This window comes from Neolamprologus multifasciatus, chromosome 18 (genome assembly GCF_963576455.1).
Source record: "Neolamprologus multifasciatus chromosome 18, fNeoMul1.2, whole genome shotgun sequence".
NCBI lineage: Eukaryota > Metazoa > Chordata > Actinopteri > Cichliformes > Cichlidae > Neolamprologus > Neolamprologus multifasciatus.
In genome coordinates this window covers 31,621,069-31,642,423 of record NC_140456.1, presented here as the reverse complement: position 1 = coordinate 31,642,423, position 21,355 = coordinate 31,621,069, and the positions used below count along the sequence as shown (strand labels likewise).

The 21,355-nt window shown below is 41.8% G+C and overlaps 1 protein-coding gene across 5 annotated transcripts in view; it reads left to right on the top strand.

Moving 5' to 3' along the window:
- Positions 1-3,452, top strand: part of LOC146498400 (uncharacterized) — a 122,891-nt gene extending 119,439 nt beyond the window's left edge. For all 5 annotated transcript variants that reach the window (XM_085141212.1, XM_085141210.1, XM_085141208.1 and 2 more), the window contains one exon: positions 1,455-3,452. In XM_085141212.1, coding sequence (XP_084997338.1) covers positions 1,455-1,459 — 5 coding nt within the window. In that variant the 3' untranslated portion in view covers positions 1,460-3,452. The remainder of the gene's footprint in view (positions 1-1,454) is intronic.
- The last annotated feature ends 17,903 nt before the right edge of the window (positions 3,453-21,355 follow it).

The window sequence follows — 21,355 nt, the reverse complement described above, 5'->3', positions numbered from 1 at the left end:
TACCTGCCTGACAGCCTGGTATTATTTGCTCAGAGCCACTTGTGCTGACTTTCTAAGAGATCTCGCCTATCAACACAGAATAGCACACAATTTGATTGTTGCCTACAGGTGCAAAATAATAGTCTTAATACACTTTCAGCATCTGAGGAACTTAAGATTGCTATTATCTTTATGGCAATATCTTCAAAACTACAGGAAAATTGGCCAATGTGTGGTTTTATTATAGTTTGCAGACTTATGTTAGCATCTGTATGCTTCCCTCATACTTGCTGTATTCAAATTCAGCAGTCCTCTTTTACTTTCTCACTTTCTAGTTAATAGGAAATGGAATATGGCATTTTGGTCTTTGCCTTTCTGGGGTTTTAAAATATGCATGACTATATTTGGACAAGCAGGCAAAATGAATAGCTAACACTAACATTAGCTGGTTAGGTTGGTAAGTAAGATGACAGAGAAAAACCCCCAGCTCAAAACAAAATATATGTAAACTGAACACTCTTTTCATATTTTTTAGTGTAACCAGAGAGTGAATATGTGGTCATATATAGTACTAACTTCTCAATCACAAGTCTCTGCCAGATTCTATCTAAAAGATATAGCCTGGGAGCCAATGTTGAAGTCCCCTAAACCTACAGTCCTTTTTAATGAAAAGCAGAGGGTGAAGGTTGGCCTTTCAGACAGTATGAACACGTAGTTTCCCTCAGATCTTTCTCACAGTGGTCACATCAAGTTTCAAAACAACAAGATGGGGGGACGTGGAATGTTTAAACTAACAAGGAAGCCGTGCCACAGTGGCTACATCCATCTTTTATAAGAGTCGGTGATTTGTAGAGAACCAACATTGCTTTATTGTTGTCATGTGTCATGAAAAGTGAAAAGAAGTACAGAGGGAAGCTACAGTGTGACAACAGTAATGGGGTTTTTCAACATTAAAGCATATACACCTATTCTTGTAGACCCCTAAAATAAAAATTATGAATAGTGGTACATGTACAATAGGAGTAAATTAAAAATACATAATGTCGATAGTGTGTGTTTATGAATGAATAAGCACATATACCTGCTCCCTGCTTACATGTCGGATAGAGTAGTGAAGCCAGCTCACCTTTTTACCAGATTATGAAATGAAATAATGAGGAGACCTTCAGAGTGAAGATGAGCCAGTCATGGTGGATAAATTCATCTTTACCACAGCTGGTCTCCAGACTCCCCGAGTTCAGAGGGACAACAGACTTCCGCCACTGTTGCTGTTGCTAAACTTATCTTAATTGATGAATGGCTGTAGCACTAATACAATTTTAAAAATGTCATTTTGATCATTTGCCCCATAATTCATATGAGCTCACAGCAGACATCAGCTAGAGCCTGTAAGGCTGATAAAAACAATCTTGTTTTTCAACCTTGTATCTCTATCATTTTCTCTGTTTTTTCTTCTTTAACTTGTCTCACCTCAGACTGAGTCCCAATGACCCGCAGACCAACCAACTACCACGGCGCAGTCACTTTCCTCTGATCCCGCCCTTCATCTTGCCCACTGCAGCACCGAACTGACCGATCGCCTCTCTCAGTGTTTCTCTGGGATCTGCCTGCCAGCTTCCTGCTACCAACTCTGACCTTTGGCCCCTTGTCACCCTTGGGTTGCCCCACCTCCCACAGAGAAAAGTAATTGCTGTTTGTCCATGTTTCTCTGTGCAGGTTTCCACCAGCTTCTCCACTGATGCCATTTCCTTGTAAGCACTGACTAAGGTCATTCCAACCTTAAAGCCCAAATGTAACAACCCCAAAGCAATAATCCCACAATCAATCAATCAATCAGTGCTCTATTAAGTATCTTGACCATAGCCACTTTTTCTTATAGAATGTTCACCTTACTAGTGAAAACAGTTGCCTCAGATCACAGTAATGGAGCTTTGTTCTAGACCCTCTGGCAGGCTTTGACATTTAAAAACCAAACTAACAAAAACAGCACCATTCGTAGGTCATCTGACGTCTCATTACAGGTCAGTCTACAATTCATCACACGTTACTTCTCTTGGTATCAGTGCACCAGTTTGTCTCTACACAATAATGATTCCTTGAATTTTAATATTATGATGTTTGTAGTCGTGGCTGCAAAGAGCACAAAATGAATCTGGTCTCGAGCGGCTATGAAGAGAGATGTCTGGAAGCAAATCTGAAGACCAGTGCAATAGCTTCTCAAAAGTCAGATGGTTTTAGTTCAATTGGAATCGTTCAGCGATGTAACTCGTGCATTATGAAGGCAGCAAGAGGGAGGATACAGGAGCTCTGCTGATACTCTGGGTGGTTTTGGCTCAAAGAGGATTTGGCACAAAAAAATCTGTTTGATCTCAGAGCCAAGTGTTTCTAAAGTTAAGATCTCTCTAATTGACCTTGAAGGAGTGAATATAAATTCCAGCTGAATGAGTGATATTGAAGGATGGTAATAAACCTTGAAATTAAACAGAGTGGCACAGAACACACGCACTCTATAACGTAATGTAGCACTTATGGTGGACAGTGTCAATCACAGTGTCACAGGATTCTTTATAAACCTTCAGTCACACCAGCACATTAAATGTCTCCATTTCAGAGTCATTAGTGTAGATCTGTGGAATCTGTGTGATGGTCTATGGTTGGCATGTCCATACAGGCCAAATGGTTCCTTGCAAATTTTCACTGCTGACTAATAGTAAGCCGTCTTGACAATGCTGAGAGAACAAAGCAGTTTTCAACTGAGGAAGCTACTGTAGGGATCCAGCTGTTTTTCAACATCAGCTTTTATTTCACCTCGGTACGCTCGGGAGCTTTTTTTTCCTTTTCGTAGTACTTGATTGAAATTATAGGGCACAATCTGTGGCACAGTATAAAAAAATGTAGAAGCTCAGAGAGCTGTTGTGATGACTAACTCTACAGCATGCTTTCTGCTTGCTATATTCCAAGCCACCTGCATTTGAATTTGTTAACATTTGTTCATATATCAGGATATACTAACAAAAACTTCTGCTTTAGATAAATGAGTACAATTCTTTTTCTTTCTCTGTTACTTACTGTCCACATTCTCCAGAGGAAGTTGAATACTTTGATTTGCAACCTTTTTTCCCAAAAAAGGCAGACGACTTTGTAGATCATTAAAATGTCGTTTGGTGTTAAAATGTTCATTTGAAAGCATATTGTTGAGATATTCACTCAAGCTGAACTAGGGTTTAATGAGTCACTGTTAGCTTTATTTAACCAGGAGAGCAATTAAGAACACTTTGGGTAATGGCATTTAGAGGGTAAAAGAACATTTCTACACACTTGAAGCCATTTCTACACGCTCACTGGTGAAACACTGCCCCATAGTGGCAGAAGTTGTACTTACATTTTTCAACAATTACAAAAAATTCCTTAAGGTGATCCAACTTTTTTTGAAAAATCCTGCTGATGTTAAAAATGTAATGGATTTTTTTTTTTTTAAATATTTCTTTGAAATTTTGACTTTCATCTATTATTTCAGTGCTTTTGCAAAGCATTGCATTCTGCATTTATTTACATTTTACACATGGCCAACCTTTTGGAAATGAGGTTGCAGATCAGTCCTGGTCACGTGGTTTTAGCACAACTCCACAAAGTCGTCTGATATATCAGCACTCAGATATTTTGTTTTGGGATGATGAAGGTATTCAAGTACTAGCTTAATCAACAGCTATTTCAAGACATACAAGTCTTCATTTGAGCTTTGAAGGGTACTACACTTAAAAATCAACATCATTGTTTGGCTCCTGCACTGATTGCAAACCTTCACACCCACTCATTCACCTGCACCCATCATGAGGGACCTCAGCAGTCACCCTGAGCTTGTATGGCATTTCCTGGTCATGTGGTTGACCCCAGTGGAGGGTTTGGGGCTGCAGAGCAACAACCTCTAGTTAAATCCTCCCTCCTGCTGGTGCTTTGTAGAGCCCACTCCATAAAACCATTTAGTCACACACACATAAGCACAGACTGATACAGGAAAGCACACATATGCTTGCTGGTGTGCATACACAAATAGACACACAAACACAAAGCACCACCGAAAAAAGGTGGTGTGCTGACAACAAAGCATTTCTCTGTTCTGGAATCAAAGCAACTCTTTATTGTTTTTCCCTTTTTGTCTGTCTGTTATTTTGGTGGTCCATGCCGATATTGTTCAAATAGTGATGAGCTGTGTCAGTGTGATGTTCCTATTATACCATTTTCATGATGGTATCATCGCCTCATTGCACCACCTCCTCATCTGTCACCTCTACCTGTGTCTCACTCCAGTTCTCTGACAGCAATACAGTGTAGGGAAAGCCTCCAGTTACCTGCACATGCACAGGGCGTTCAGATAGAGAAGGACAGACAACCACTGATGTTATCCAGAAGTTATGAGAGGAGAGAGATTGCGTAAATGAAATAATGTATTCATGGCTGATCTAACAACAGAGTTTCCTTTGTAGTGATTTACTTATACTAGACCGGACTGTCTAGTAGATTGAATTTACTGAGCGCTATTTAGTCACCGTGACTACCCATAGTAGCAAATGATGAAATGCCTTCTCTGGCGTATAAATGAGTTTACCCTACATCTGTAGTGTAAATAGAAGGAGCTAAATAGTTTTTGTTTGGATTTTTTGCTTTAGTGCTTAGTTTGTATGATTTTTTTTTAAAGTTTTGTTTAAGTAAAAACCTCAAAGTTAAAAAAAATGTAAAAATTGAAACTCTTAAAGTAAACTGGACAGCGGGAACTGCCCAGCTCCAACATGCCATGAATGCAGCAGTATTTCAGCCAAGCACATCCGAGAGGAGCCTGCAGATACTATAATGAAGCCCACTGAGTGTAAGCTATAAAAACAATGCGCGGGATCACAGTACACACACAAAAAACCTGAATGGCTTAATGCTTTATAGGAAATAATCAACTGAAAGCCAAGTGTGCTCATTTTGTTGTAATTCCAGATGCTATCTTAAGAAATCAAACATGTTAGTTTTAGGTACAGTTTAGATTCTAATAAGCCAGCACTGTGATGTGACTTTGATTTGCTCCGTATCAGCCCGGTAATACGGACAGCCCCGTGTGCTCAGCGTGCATTAAAAGGCTGGGATGGTCTCTGCTGAAAACACTGAGGGATTAGTGACATGTCTGTGGCGTGCTCCCATAGTTGTCAGATGTGTGAAGTGTTACTACTGCATCCATCCTGTAGAGAGCGCTGCTTAGCCTCTGGAACACTGATAGTCTGGCTCTTAACAAAGGCTGAGTGAGAAAGCTTACGTCACTATTAGAGATGCTGCAGAAGGCTTCCATTCTGCCCTCATTCAAGCTATCACTATATTATTGTGTCTGGAACACTAAATATTATCATAATCATACAAATTATGTACAGTTTCCCAGAAAACTCAGAAGTCTCGTGCACTTGAACATAGTCGTGTTCATTTTATTGATGCACTTAAGTGATATTAAAGTTGCTTCACTGTATGTTGGTAAACATTGTCAGCAGTGTACTGTACATGTGTGCTTCTGGGAACAAAACAGTTTTGGTAGCTAGATGACGTTATAATATTCAAAGAGCAAGTGATCAAATAGTCAACAATTAAGACAACTAAAGGCACCATTTAAGAATATTCAATATTGTGTTGTTCCCTCCGGATCATTCCCATGCGTCGCCTAAAAGTAACATGTGTTACATGACATATGCGTGGGTCATATGTGAAATTAATGATGTGAACCAACTTTCTTCTGGAGCAGAAGAACAAAAGTATGAAAGCACTTTGGGTTGTGGATCGTGTATATATAGGAAGTAAGGTGTAGCTCCATGCGTGAACATCTGGTGGGATGAGCTGATGTTGTGTGTCTAGATCTGGATTTTTGTGGCATTGTACTGTTGGCTACGATGATTTGACGCTCAGCTCTCCAGTCTGCTCTCATGTTGTTCCTGTTAACATTCCCTGCTTCTTATTTTCTGGCCAAGCTGCAGAGTAACATTCTGTAAGTAGTCCGTTCAAGGTCTTTAATGACCTTTTGGAGGAGCCAGTGGGCCCCTTGTTTGATTTATTCTGAGAGCGCTGACTTTAAAACTATCTCTGGTCAAGAACAGGTTTCAGTGTTAGCATACAGTGTGTTAATGTTAGCATACAGATTTTAATGTTAGCATACAGTATGTTAAATAACAAAAGCTGATGTTATGAAATCAAGACTGTTAAAGTGGCCCTTTTATAAACATGTTGAGCTCCATATTTATATTCTTGGACTAGAGTAGAGTTCAAAATAATGCTTGCTCACTTCATCCTATACCTGAAACAAGCCTTTAAATCAGCTTTGTTCTGGTTGACGGATCCTATGATTTGGACAAAGTAATCTCACGATTTTTTTTCTATTGTAAGGTAAATATTCTAAAGTAATACAATTATAATGTTATTCAAGTTAAGTTATATACATGACAGAAAATACAGGAAAGCCCCACAGACCCTCTTTAAAGCTATGAACTTTAAGCCTGCTTCATTTTGCAACACATTAAATCAAAGAAAGAATTCGTTAACAACAGAAAAATTCAAAAATATTTAAGGCTTTCCACCCTGGCAATCAGTATTTGTACACAATTTTATTTGTATTTATGAGTATACGCAAACTTTTCAATGTGAAAAAAGACTTTTTGTTAATTTACAAAGTTCTTTAGGAGCAGCTTTTTGGGACCATTGATTATGAGCCAGACAGTAGCCTACAACATGCTTGTATCAATGCTCCCAAGTTAACAGATAAAAAGATTGATGGTGGAGCCTACTCGGCAAGTGGGTTATGAAAAATTTAGAGGCAGACATGTTAATTTATATATATAATATGGCCTTATCTTATAAATGAAAAGAATGTGTAGATTTGAAGAGCTCAAATATTCTTATCAGTTTCAAAAATGCAATCTAGTCCAGCTGAGGTTTTTGTGATTTGAGGCTTGTCTTTGGATATTCAGTAAGGAACCCAATGGACCCTTCAGTTAGTAAAGTTTTAATAGAGCCATGGGAATATGCTCAGTGTTTACTGCAGTCATCAGGACTGTGATACAGTTAATGTTACTTTGGAGCTTGGACAGAAAGTAAGAGTCAGATTCACTCTGATGTCCGTTTGAACTCCCAGTTATTGCACTCAAATACCACCCTTCCACTAGTATTTCACACTGTATATAGACACCATCACGTTTTTATCACTCCGCGTGTAACTCAAATTAGTTCAAATGAAATAAAAAGAAGAAAAAAAACAAAAAAAAACTTACTTCTTAACAGGGTGTAGTGGATGTTGATAGACGGGCATTTACGTTCATAAACCTAGTTAGAGTTGAGGTAAGACATTCTGGTAAGACTGAAAGCATAGGGAAGGAAAAGTGTACTTTTTTTTCAGAGTCTGCCTTTTTTCCATCAAGAAAAGGGCTGCTGAAGTTTCAAGAATGTTTTAAAAAATGTATTAAAGATGCAAGATTATGAATACATGTATGAGGTTTGTCTCTGTTCTGTTTTGGAAGATAGCTCACATATGGAAAACACTGTTTACCAGATTCAAACTGACAGGCAGGAAGAGAACCAGTGTGTGTCCACTTAGATATGATCTGAAGAAGCTTTGCATAAAGAGAACATGAGGACACTCCTCAGAATTGGCAACATTTGGTGTGAACTGCACTGACACACACTGGTGAGCCCTTTCTTCTGCCTACCACCACCAGAAAGTAATACCCTTTATTAAACAGCTCCTATGTAGACACCTTGACATATCTACCAACACGGGACTGAATTAAGGCAAGTCATGGACCAAATTATCTTCCCACTGTCAATAACAAAAATAATAGACCATTCTGAACCTGTTTGTAAAGTAACAGAAACGTGCTTCTGATGCTAAGCAAAGTTTCAAACAAGTAGTGTTGGTAGATATATCTGGAGCCCCTAACCACGTCTCCCACCTGCAGTGGCTCATCAGCACCACAGCACTGAAAAGCAGCTGATTTTACCTGTCCTTTACTATATATACAGCAGCTACCAATTAAACCAGTATTCCAGCTGTTTAAATGTCAAGTGGAGTGGAAAATTACAAGTGTGTGTATTGTATTCTGGTCTTCTGCTTGCCCTTACTCAACCTGAGAGGCAGCAGGCAAAAAGAAGCTACTTTTCAGCACTGTAGAATAAACCCACTGTAGTGTGTGTGTGTGTGTGTGTGTGTGCTGTATTACTTTGTAGGGCGCAACACCATAGCAAGAGCATGCAGAAGACAACAAACCAACTGCTGGTTGTTAGAGGTATCTGTCCTATTAGATAGAGCTTATCTCCCCTTTCAATTCTGAATATTTGGTATGAAAGAGATGTTCATTGTGGTTAATTGTTAACTAGTGATGTGAATATTAATCAAGAAATAAAAAGATGAGCAAAAGTTGACTGTTTTGTCATTTCTTCACACATTTCTCTCACATATTGACAGATTGCTTTCCACCAGCACAAGGCCATCAGCAGCTGTCAGTGGATAAGAAATGTTGACAAGTTTAAACCATTGATGCATTTGGTGGTAATGAAATGAATAACAGCTGCACTAGAGGGGCAACAATGAGACAACCCACAAAACAGGGATGTTTTACAGGTGAGGTTTTCAGGTGTCAAGGTTTGTTGTGTGTCTCAAGAGTATTGAGGCGATTCCAGCAGACAAGCAGTTACTGTAGGAGAGCTGGACAGGGTTGTAGATGGTCCTCAACCCATCAGCAGGACCATTATCTTCTCTACTCCGTGCAAGGAGGAACAGGATGAGCACTACCAGAGCTACTAAATGACCCCCAAACCACTGGTGTGAGTGTCTCTGACCAAAATCAGAAACAAACTGAGGGCCCAACATCCTCTGGTGGGCTCTGTGCTCACTGCCCAGTTCTATGTAGTCCAACTGCTATTAACCAAGTACCAGAATCTACTAATGGTGCTTTTTACAGATGAAAGCAGAGAGATCAAAACACCTGGGGGCATGTAATAGATAGTATGCTATCTATTACATGCTATCAGCCATCAGCGCACACAAATGAAATTATACTTCAGTGAATCAGTAGATTCGAACATGTTAATCGATGCTAGCATAAATGATATTAATCAGAAACAACTAGTTAATTGTAAATTCATTGATCTTAATGTTATTTTAATATAAGTTTATGAAATCAGAAAAAAAAATGCTTCAAAACTTTTTGCTGTATTAACCACATGAAATATTAGCAAACTATAACATTTTGGCATGTACCCACTTTGAACGAGTGTGATATTTTTGGCTTTGTTGTCCTGTTGGCTGCTACCCTCTGTATCATGTTACAACCCACCTGATTTAGATAGCAGAAGCATAGGAGAGCTGGAGGACTACACCCTTCTTGGCTGCTGCCTCAAAGCACACTGTGTGCTGTCTATCTTGCGTGCTGCACAATAGCGTTTAATATTTAGTATCTACTGTTATCTACTGCTAGCTAGTTTATTGTGATGGTGCTGTATTTATTATGTTGCTCTTTTTTTTGTTTGCTTTCTCTTTTGTTTTTTTTCTCCATACAGGTGATCCAGGTGTTTTGATTGTTTTTCTTTCTTCGTCTTGATGCATTCTCAATCATTCAGGAAAATAAATCTCCAAAAGTTGATTCTGTTCATCTGGACGTAGCTTTTTCTGGGAGAAACGTTTCGTCACTCATCTAAGTGACTTCTTCAGTCCAAGTCCAAGCTTTTCTTTCTTTCTTCCCCCTTTCTCACCATCTCTTCTCCCCTCTGGTTTTCTTTCTCTCCCTCTCTTTCTTTCATTCTTTCTTCCTGTCCTATCCCCCAGTCATGTCTGTCCCGTTTGTAGCATCCGAAAATAAAATAAATACATAATTATAATAAAGGTCAATCAAATGGACCAATATGGCAAGGCCATGATGATCCACTTGGTAAAATAAATCCGCTTGGCATCTTTCTTGGCCTTCTGGTAAGTTCTAAGATCCAAACAGGGCACAAAAAAGAAAGAAAAAAAAAAAAAGGAGAGCTGGAGGACCCAGATGAACAAAGCATTTGAAACTAAATAGGAACATTTAATAAACAATTAAATTCTAAATATAATTAAAGTTTGACTGCAGTATTAGTGTGTATTGTTTACATAAATGAATATTAACTGATGGTACTTGTCAAACTTTAAAATCAATTTACCCAATTTAGGATGGGTAGTGAAAACCCTACCTCTTCCCATAATGCATTTACCTGACTGTATTACCACTAAAATACAATGAATTATTAGTACTGTTTCTATAGTTCTTTTTAATGGTGGATGATGAAATTGGACAAGGGTTATTCTCTGACTCGTCAACTGCAGAAAGGACAAAATGAAAACATGTTTAACTGGAGTCGGTGCTTGTCGGGTGCTCTTGATGTCTTCAGTAAGGAAGACTTTAGTTGCTGCAATAGAAAGAAGACCAAAAAGTAATTTGATGACACAAATCAGTGGTGCAGATAAAACACACTTTAGCTGAAACATAGCAAAAGTGCAAACTGTTCTGAGAATGTGGGGACATTGCTGTGACTTACTACCTTAACTTGAACCTTCTGAAATGCTGGTCTTTGGACATGTTTAGTTGCTAGAGCCAAAGAGTTGGTCTACTTCATTAGTTTGGTGTGTTTAAATTTTTTTTTGCTTTTCTAGGCTAATTAGGCTTCATTGTGTGTTTACATTACAGCTTCAGTTCCAGGTGACTTCAAGTCAGGATGTGTCAGAGAAAGAGAGCAAAAAGAAACAGTTAAGACAGTGAACAGTGAACATCTAATTAAAAAGCCAATGTGTGATTGTGGCGGACAGAGGGGGTGTAAAAAGAGCATGAAGAACCAGGTAAGCAAATAGGGAAACAATGAAGTTGGGTGAAAAAACAATAACTATTTTTCACAAAACATTTTACATGTATCTTATGAATGGTTTATGCACTTTCCAATAGTACTCTTAAAAAATACCAGTGAACATCCTAAACAGAACTTTGGACATCCACTGAGACAATCGAAGTTGGGTGTGGGTTAATAATGGTCACTGTTGACCACAAATATGAAATTAAATAAAAATGAATAATAAAGATTAGCTGAAAATAAGCCGTGTGGAGACCAGAACTTCTAGAAGTCAGATGTCCACTTGCTTCTCCCCTCGTCCTTGCCTTCTGGCATGGCATTGTATCTTTGAGCACAAAGATAACCTGTGAAATTCCTGCTGGCTGCCTTCAGCGCAGTGATGATTTTGTGGAAAGTTTAGGAACCACTTCTGACGCACAGCAGAGGAGCAAACAGAGAAGCTGCAACAGGTGATCATTAAGTGACGGACAATAATATACTGTACAGCCATTTGAACTAGGGAACAACAACAATGCATACTGTACTGTCCTGTTCAACAAATGCAAGAAAGGGCAAGGCAAGAAGCAACCTATTTTAAATGTGAATTTTATATAAAAATTACACAGACATGCTTGTGAGACAGTTAAACTTCTGCAGCACAATCATTTTGTAATTGTATTTTTATCATCCAATTAAAAATGATGGCTTGCACCATTAACTTGATGCTACCAATTGAAATACCTCTGTTGTGCACAAACCCAATAGCTATGTCAACAGTATTATCATATTTGATCCTGTAATGTTTTAAAGTCTCCAACCAATTTATAACAAGTCCAATGTTAGTGAAGGACTTATTCCGACACAAAAGGGAGACGTCACTTGTGTTTATGGTGCCAGCTGCTGCTGTAGGAATCTCAACTGCTTGGCGCAGCCACTCCAACTCAACTCAGTGCTCCTCTTTCAACCAGTCCCAAATATAGAGAAGGCATCTTCAACTAAAAGCAGCAGATCACAACCTGTCACATACTTCCACCACCTGACTTAGGCCCAAGAGCCGTCAGACCTAACCTGGCACTATGGATGATAGCATCAGACACCACCAGATAGGTGGCAGCATGTACAGAGTGCAGCAGGTGCACTCTGTTCATGAGGCGCTGGAAAGGAACTGGGGATCCGAGCAAGCCGAAAGTGAGCGTGACGAATTGGTAGAATTTGCATGGTGTGGAGAAGGATGTTTTTTTTCTTAGTCTCTCTTAGTCTCTAGTTTCAATATCTCTTGGTCAAATCCAGCATGATAAAAAAAAAACAAGCAGTGCCTAACCGGTCCAGGAGCTCACTGACCCATATAGACCCGTCTGTCTTTACCAGAACTTCAGGGCTACACCAAGCACTGTAGCAATCTTTTATCACCCTCATGTCCAGCATGCCATGTGATCACACGGCAAGTGGGCGATTTGGAAAGAAACTTTGAGCTGAAAGAAGAAAGCAAAAAAAGCACTCTGTCCCACGGTGAAAATTGTCTGATCATTGTACAGGTGCTGCTGACAATACTGGCCCTGACCGTATTTTCTGGTTGATAACCTACCCATCATGCAGCTTTGGTCTTAGGTCCAGGGCGTACTGAATTTCAATTTTGCTTGGGCTTGGGCTTTCCTCTCGGTTTTCTTTAATTAGGTCCAGGAAGAAAATCCAGTAGACGCCTGGGGGACAACCCACACTGCAAAACAGTCCAAATCAATGTTGAATTCTCGCGCAGCTGCTCTATTCCCATGTTGTTGCAGTATATTATTGACTAACCTCATATTGTGGATGGTTTATCTCAGTTGTTCTCCTGACTGAAGTTTGGTCCATTTACAGCATCCTGCCATATGTCCATAACCATCAGGAATCCTCACATTAACTTTTATCAAGTGGAAAAAGGTTAGCTTTACTGTGTTATGCTAACATATGCTAACATAGCTGTGTCGCTAGCGATCACGTAGCACATCATTATATACCAGCTAGTCCAACTTCAGTAACCCTACAAAAGTCACTGCTGTTTAGTATTTCTGTCTGCATTTATGTCGGAAGTGATAGCAGAGCTGTATGTTTTAATTTTTTTAGAAATCTCTCAGTCAGAACATGCCATATTACGTTTAGGTGGAAACTAGCGAGCTAACTTTTTGCTAACTTCTAACTCTGTTAAATTTAATAAATTCTGTTTTCATAACCATCAGGAATCCTCACATTAACTTTTATCAAGTGGAAAAAGGTTAGCTTTACTGTGTTATGCTAACATATGCTAACATAGCTGTGTCGCTAGTGATCGCGTAGCACATCATTATATACCAGCTAGTCCAACTTCAGTAACCCTACAAAAGTCACTGCTGTTTAGTATTTCCGTCTGCATTTATGTCGGAAGTGATTGCAGAGCTGTATGTTTTAATTTTTTTCAGAAATCTCTCAGTCAGAACATGCCATATTACGTTTAGGTGGAAACTAGCGAGCTAACTTTTTGCTATCTTCCAACTCTGTTAAATTTACTAAATTCTGTTTTCATGGATGCCTGGATATTAAACTTAATTGTTACACCTGGTAACAGTGGCGGTCCTAGCCTGTTTGGCACTCCGGGCGAACACTCCCTCTGGCGCCCCCCCCTCCCCACACACACACACACACATACACATAAAACATATTAAGGATTATACATTAACATAAAACTGTTGTCGGAACCATACTGAATTTCGCCAGAGAAGCACACACACACACACACACACACACACACATATGAAGAGAGAGAGAGAGTATGCATTGTATGCAAACGGCTACCAAACAGACATAATACGTCATAGTCATACAACAGGACAAATCAACAATTGACAATGACTAATTAATATTAAAATCTGTAACATAATGTTTGGAGTTTAGTCTGTTACTGTTACTATTTTTACCATTTCTTTTTGGAGCAACTGTAATCCACATTATTTCCTTAGGGATTAATAAAGTATTCTGATTCTGACTCGGTAAAAAAAATACATTTTTCCTGGCCAAAATATATTTTAAATATATGGTAAATATATGTTGTATTTGTGATGCTCAAAAAAATATATTTTTAAAATTGAAAATATATTTTTTTCAAACCAAAATACATTTCAAAAGATATTTCAGGGTGAAGAAAATACATTTCCAACCTTACAGTAGAATGTATATCAAAGTATCCTTTATTTAAAATGTATTTAGTGCAATAATGATGATAATAATAATAATAATACTAAAAGTAACAACATGTTTTATTTACATCTGCAAAAAACAGTTGGATTCAAACAAAACAGAGTCAAAGGTTTAGCAAGAATTAGGTTGTTTATTCATTTGCTTACAGTATTTCACATTACACAATATCTCACTATAATGTAGCGTTCACTTGACTTTGAAATTATCTGTCAGTGATACAGTAAACAAGATACAACAACTGCTATGTACACTTTAGTTTTTGACAATATATACAATATAGTACTTAAAGGAACACACTCCACTTTTTTTGGAAATACGCTCATTCTCCATCTCCCTCAGAGTTAAAAATGCAGCGTCTTCTTTCTAGATCCGTATGTTAATAGGGCTCTGGAGTGTGATCTTACCGGATGGGGCATAGCCAGGATTTTTGGTTGAGGCGCCATATTAGCAGGCCAAACAAATGCTTGCTGTGTGGTCGGTTGTAATGTTAGATTCTGGTAAGTTCTAAATAAGTTCATATTACTCTTTTTATTTTCAATGCGCTCTGAGGTCATAGCAAATTAGAACAAACATGCAGAACTACTTTTATTTATAGAGTTGCTAATTATTATGGCATTAATGCCGGCAAACCAGCCTATGAAATGAATGAAACAAATCCTGACTGGGTTCAGTCACTACACATGGGGCACTACAAAATCCGTGCTTCAAACTACATGCTACATTCCACCATGCCAATCAGATTACTTCTTCCATGTGAGGGTGAAAAGGTGACCCTCCTGGATAAGATGGCAAAGGTTTGCTGCGTTTTGGTGAACATGTGCCCCAGTGTGGTAGTAAAACCAGGGGAAAATACTCTTGTTAAATACTCTTAAAAGTCTTGTGTTGTATATGTAGTGATACATTTTCAAAAGAGACAGTAAATTACTGAATGCTAGTAGTGGGTGATATTATAAAAATGCTGTCATGATTTTATGTAAACATTTTGTCATTTGTAAACTATACATGACATTGATTCTACATTATAACTGATGTGATGTTCTATAAAGTGGTTTTAATTAAAAATAGGCAAACATTTGTTTGTTTCTTTATTCAACTTTTGAACAGTGGTAATTGGTAAATGGTAAATGGACTGGTTCTTATATTGCGCTTTTCTACTCTGTCCGAGCACTCAAAGCGCTTTATACAGCTAATTCATTCACCCAATCACACCGTTTCACACAAGCACTTCTAAGCTTAAGTGCGCAGTATCTAACATTCATACACATTCACACTCAGATGGATGCATCGGAGAGCAACATGGGGTTAGTATCTTGCCCAAGGATATTTGGCATGCAGACTGGAGCAACCTGGGATTGAACCACCGACCTTCCGGTTAGTGGCTGATCTGCTCTGCCACCTGAGCTGGTCAGGTGTTGAGGAACCAGGGCACCCTGACGAGAAGTGGGCTACTGGAACAAGAAGGCATCGGTGGGCAAGAGACGAAAACAGGGCGTTGTTGGAATGCAAGTAACGCAAGGCGGAAGGGGCTACATGAATAGGATGAGGGACCTATGGATTCTTCGATACCCAACATCCACAATGACGGTGAAACAACTAGTAGCTCAGTGTTCCAACATTCGAAAGAAGGGACTGCTCTCACAGCTAGAGATTGACGAGGTACAACATAAATGCTACGGCAAGGAGGAGTCAGGACGCCAGGTCAGGGGGGAGATATCATCACCCCCACCCGAGATTGGGTACATAGCCCCAAGTGCGACAGGAGAAGGATCGTTGAGTGCGAGAGGAACTGACCTGAAAGATAGGATCATGGCCAAGCTTGAAACCTGGACCCCTACCTCCAGCCGCTTGAGGAGGTAGGAGAATAAACCAGCTGTTCTCCACAGAACCAGCAACGGTGTACTCTCAGTGGCAAGGGAACAATAATAAGAGAACAGCACCACCAAGGCTGGAGACGGAGCAATACTGGAAGAGCATATGGGAGAAGGACGCAATGCTCAGTGGCTAGTGGATCTGAGGGCAGACCATAGCAACCTCCCTGAACAGGGTCCAGTAACCATCACAGTTGCAGATATCCAAGAAAGGGTCTCCAGTATGAAGAGCACCAGACATGGTTCACGCCTACTGGCTAAAGAAGCTGACTGCACTCCACGAGCGTCTGGCAGCACAAATGAACCAGCTGCTAGTTAACGAGGGACACCTGGAATGGCTAACCGAAGGTCGGACGGTCCGGACCCCAAGAAGGGACCAGTCCCCTCGAACTACCGACCAATAACCTGCCTCAGTACTACATGGAAGCTCCTGTCAGGCATCATATCGGCTAAGATGAACAGGCACATGGGTCAATACATGAGCGGGACACAGAAAGGAATTGGCAAGAATAATAGAGGCGCAAAACACCAGCTACTGGTAGACAGAACAGTCAGCCGAGACTGCAAGACCAGACTAACCTGTGCACTGCCTGGATTGATTACAAGAAGGCCTATGACTCAATGCCCCACAGCTGGATACTGGAATTGTACAAGAGACCCTAAGAGCCTTCATCAGGAACTCAATGGGGATGTGGCGTACAACACTAGAGGCCAACTCCAAGCCCATAGCACAAGTCACCATCAAGTGCGGGATCTACCAAGGAGATGCTCTGTCCCCACTGCTGTTCTGCATAGGCCTGAACCCCCTCAGTGAGATCATTAGACTGGCTACGGATACCGACTACGGAACGGAGCAGTTGTCAGCCACCTCCTGTACATGGATGACATCAAGCTGTATGCCAAGAGTGAACGAGACATCGATTCATTGATCCACACTACCAGGCTATACAGCAATGACATTGGAATGTCGTTCGGGCTGGAGAAGTGTAGTCGGATGGTAACAAAGAGAGGGAAGGTAGTCAGAACTGAGGGGATTGAACTACCAGAAGGCAACATTGCAGACATAGAGGACAGTTACAAGTACCTGGGGATCCCGCAGGCGAATGGGAACCATGAAGAGGCCGCTAGGAAAGCTGCAACCACCAAGTACCTGCAGAGGGTCAGGCAAGTCCTGAGGAGTCAGCTGAACAGTAAGAACAAGATCCGGGCCATCAACACGTACGCCCTGCCCGTGATCAGGTACCCTGCTGGGGTAATAGGCTGGCCAAAGGAGGAGATAGAGGCCACTGACATAAAGACAAGAAAGCTCCTTACCATGCATGGAGGGTTTCACCCCAAGTCCAGCACCCTGAGGCTGTACGCTAAGCGGAAGGAAGGGGGCCGGGGACTGGTGAGTGTCAGCACCACAGTCCAGGATGAGACAACGAACATCCAAGAATACATCACGAAGATGGCCCCAACTGACAGCGTGCTCAGTGAATACCTCAGGCAGCAGAAACCCAAGAAAGAGGAGGGAGACGAGGAACCATCATGGAAGGACAGGCCCCTGCACGGTATGTACCACCGGCAGATAGAGGAGGTGGCTGATATCCAGAAATCCTACCAGTGGCTGGACAAAGCTGGACTGAAAGATAGCACAGAGGCACTAATCATGGCAGCACAAGAACAAGCTCTGAGTACAAGATCCATAGAGGCTGGGGTCTATCACACCAGGCAAGACCCCAGGTGCAGGCTGTGTAAAGATGCCCCAGAGACAATCCAGCACATAACAGCAGGGTGCAAGATGCTAGCAGGCAAGGCATACATGGAACGCCATAACCAAGTGGCCGGCATAGTGTACAGGAACATCTGTGCCGAGTATAACCTGGAAGTCCCAAGGTCAAAATGGGAAATGCCCCCAAGGGTAGTGGAGAATGACCGAGCTAAGATTCTGTGGGACTTCCAGATACAGACGGACAAAATGGTGGTGGCTAACCAACCGGACATAGTGGTAGTAGACAAACAGAAGAAGACGGCCGTAGTGATCGATGTAGCGGTTCCGAATGACAGCAATATCAGGAAGAAGGAACACGAGAAGCTGGAGAAATACCAATTCAATTCAATTCAATTCAATTCAATTTTATTTATATAGCGCCAAATCACAACAAATGTCGCCTCAAGGCGCTTCATAGATACAGAGAAAAGCCCAACAATTATATGACCCCCTATGAGCAAGCACGTTGGCGACAGTGGGAAGGAAAAACTCCCTTTTAACAGGAAGAAACCTCCGGCAGAACCAGGCTCAGGGAGGGGCGGCCATCTGCTGCGACCGGTTGGGGTGAGAGAAGGAAGACAGGATAAAAGACATGCTGTGGAAGAGAGACAGAGGTTAATAACAGGTATGATTCAATACAGAGAGGTCTATTAACACATAGTGAGTGAATTAACACATAGTGAGTGAATTAACACATAGTGAGTGAAAACTAAAAACCAAGGGCTCAGAGAAGAGCTCGAGAGGATGTGGAGGGTGAAGGTATCGGTGGTCCCCGTGGTAATCGGAGCACTAGGTGCGGTGACTCCCAAGCTAGGCGAGTGGCTCCAGCAGATCCCGGGAATAACATCGGAGATCTCTGTCCAGAAGAGCGCAGTCCTGGGAACAGCTAAGATACTGCGCAGGACCCTCAAGCTCCCAGGCCTCTGGTAGAGGACCCGAGCTTGAAGGATAAACCGCCCGCAGGGGCGTGCTGGGTGTTTTATATATATATATATATATATATATCTTTATTTACCCAGGGTTTCTGATTTGGATATATGCGGACAGTGGTTTTTGTGATGATATCATCCATGCACTTTCCAATATATCCAATGACAGAGTCTGGGAGTTCATTGATGTTGCCATCAGCTGCATCCACAAATATCTGCCAGTCAGTTGTCTCAAAGCAGTCCTGCAGGACCTCCTCAGCCTCATTGTCCCATTTGTAAATAACCCTGGAAGCTGGTTTTTCCTGTTTCAGTCTTTGTCTGTATGCAGGCAGCAGCAGTATGGAACAATGGTCTGCTTTACCAAAAGCTGGGCGGGGGAGGGGTTTGTAGCACTCTTTGAATGGAGTGTAACAGTGGTCCAATGTTTGATCACCTCTTGTGGGGAAGGAGATGTGCTGATAGTATTTGGGGAGAACCTTCTTCATGTTGGCTCTGTTGAAGTCTCCCAGCACAATAAAGGCAGCTTCTGGATTATTGTTCTCAAGTCCAGTAATGATGTCATACAGTTCGTCCATAGCCGTAGCTTTATCAGCGTGTGGAGGAATGTAAACAGCTGAGAGGAGAACTGAGCTGAACTCCCTCGGGAGGTAAAAAGGCCTGACTTTAATGGTCAGTAGCTCGAGGCTCTGAGAGCAGTAAGTTTTTAAGTAATGTCCGGGCAGCATGAGTACGAGCAATTTTTTTATTTTTATTTTTTTTGCCAATGCCCGTGATGCCGCCCCACGATGTCGCCCCGGGCAACCGCCCGTGTCGCCCGTATCAAAAACCGCTACTGCCTGGTAAAGCAGCAACTCTGATCATGTTATTAAAGATGAAAGAATTTAGACAGTTTTTAACTCTCAGTGATGCCGCAGTGTTCACTTGACTTTGGGACCTGAAGCGGACGGAGTTTTGAACCCAGAGTACTCTGCGAGGCTACAGCAGCCGTAATGCTCCGACAATCCATCAAGCGGTTAGGCTTCGTAGCTTACCAAAGTCGTACTAAAACATTTTTTGACAGATTTGTGAGGGTTAGGGTTAGGTCAGTAAGCACAAATGTAAGGCACATGAGATTATAAGGCACACTGTCGATTTTTGAGAAAATTAAAGGATTTTAAGTGCGCCTTATGGTGTGGAAAATAAGTTAATTTCTTTTCCTGCATTTGCAGTGTGTTTGGGGTCATTGTCTAATAAATGAAACTGTTGCCAATCAAATGCTGTCCAGATGGTATTGGCTGGTGGATTGAAATTTGACCATACTTTTCTACATTTAAAATTCACTTAGTTTTGACATGATCCAAAATCCATCCCCAAACCCTGACAAAGCCATCATGTTCTAAAGATGGCTATAGACACCCAGTGTTGTACCTGACCTCTAATGGATACATTGATTTGAACTAAAAATTTCAAATTTGGGTTCATCATTTTATCATTCTCCGCTTCTCTTCCTTAAGAATGGCATCTTGATAGCCAGCAAGTAGTAGATGAAGAACTGAAAGGCCAGATGCATCTCTCAGGTCTTTGCTAGATTTGCTGGAGTTTTCATCTGAGAATCACCGTGCTGGAAACAAAATGCCTAAAGATACAATTTAAAATGGGTTTTTTTTTTTTGTGACTTGATTGTTATGATGTTAAGTGGCCTCTCCGTGAATCGCTACCTTATCGTGGTGGAGGGGTTTGTGTGTCCCAGGGATCCCAGGGGCTATTTTGTCTGGTAGGGTCTCCCATAGCAAATTGGTCCTGGGTGAGGGACCAGACAAAGAGCAATTCAGAAGACCCTTATGAAGAAAACATAGATGGAAGAGTTTACCCTGCCCGGGATAGGGTTACCGGGGCCCCGTCCTGGAGCCAGGCCTGGGGAGGGTGCCCGAGGGCGAGCGTCTGGTGGCCGGGCCTTAGTCCATGGGGCACAGCCCGAAAAGGGGACATGTGCCCATCCTCCCGCAGGCCCACCACCCGCAGGAGGCGCCATAGGGGTCAGGTGCATTGTGTGCCGGGCGGCGGCCAGGAGCTGAGGCCCTGGCGGACTGATCCCCGGCTGCCAAGACTGACAATTGGGACATGGAATGTCACCTCTCTTGTGGGGAAGGAGCCTGAGTTAGTGCGTGAGGTTGAGAGGTACTGGCTAGATATAGTCGGGCTCACCTCTACGCATGGCTTGGGCTCTGGAACCAGTCTCCTGGAGAGGGACTGGACTCTGTCTCACTCTGGAGTTGCCCCTGGTGAGAGGCAGCGGGCTGGGGTGGGTATTTTAATATCCCCTCGGCTTGCTGCCGGTACGTTGGGGTTTTTCCGGGTGGATGAGAGGGTTTGTTGCCTGCGCCCTAGGGTCAGGGAATGGGTCCTGACTGTCATCTGCGCTTATGTGCCGAGTGGCAGTTCAGAGTACCCAGGCTTCTTAGAGTCCCTGGGTGGGGTGCTGGAAGGTGCTTCACCCAGAGACTCTGTTGTCCTGCTGGGAGACTTCAACGCTCGCGTGGGTAATGACAGCAAGACCTGGAGGGGCGTGATTGGGAGGAACGGCCTCCCTGATCTGAATCCGAGTGGAGTTTTGTTATTGGACTTCTGTGCAAATCACAGTTTGGCCATAACAAACACCTTGTTCGAACATAAGAGTGTCCATAAGTGCACGTGGCACCAGGACGCTCTAGGTCGCAGGTTGATGATCGATTTTGTAATCGTATCACCAGACCTGAGACCATATGTTCTGGACACTCGGGTAA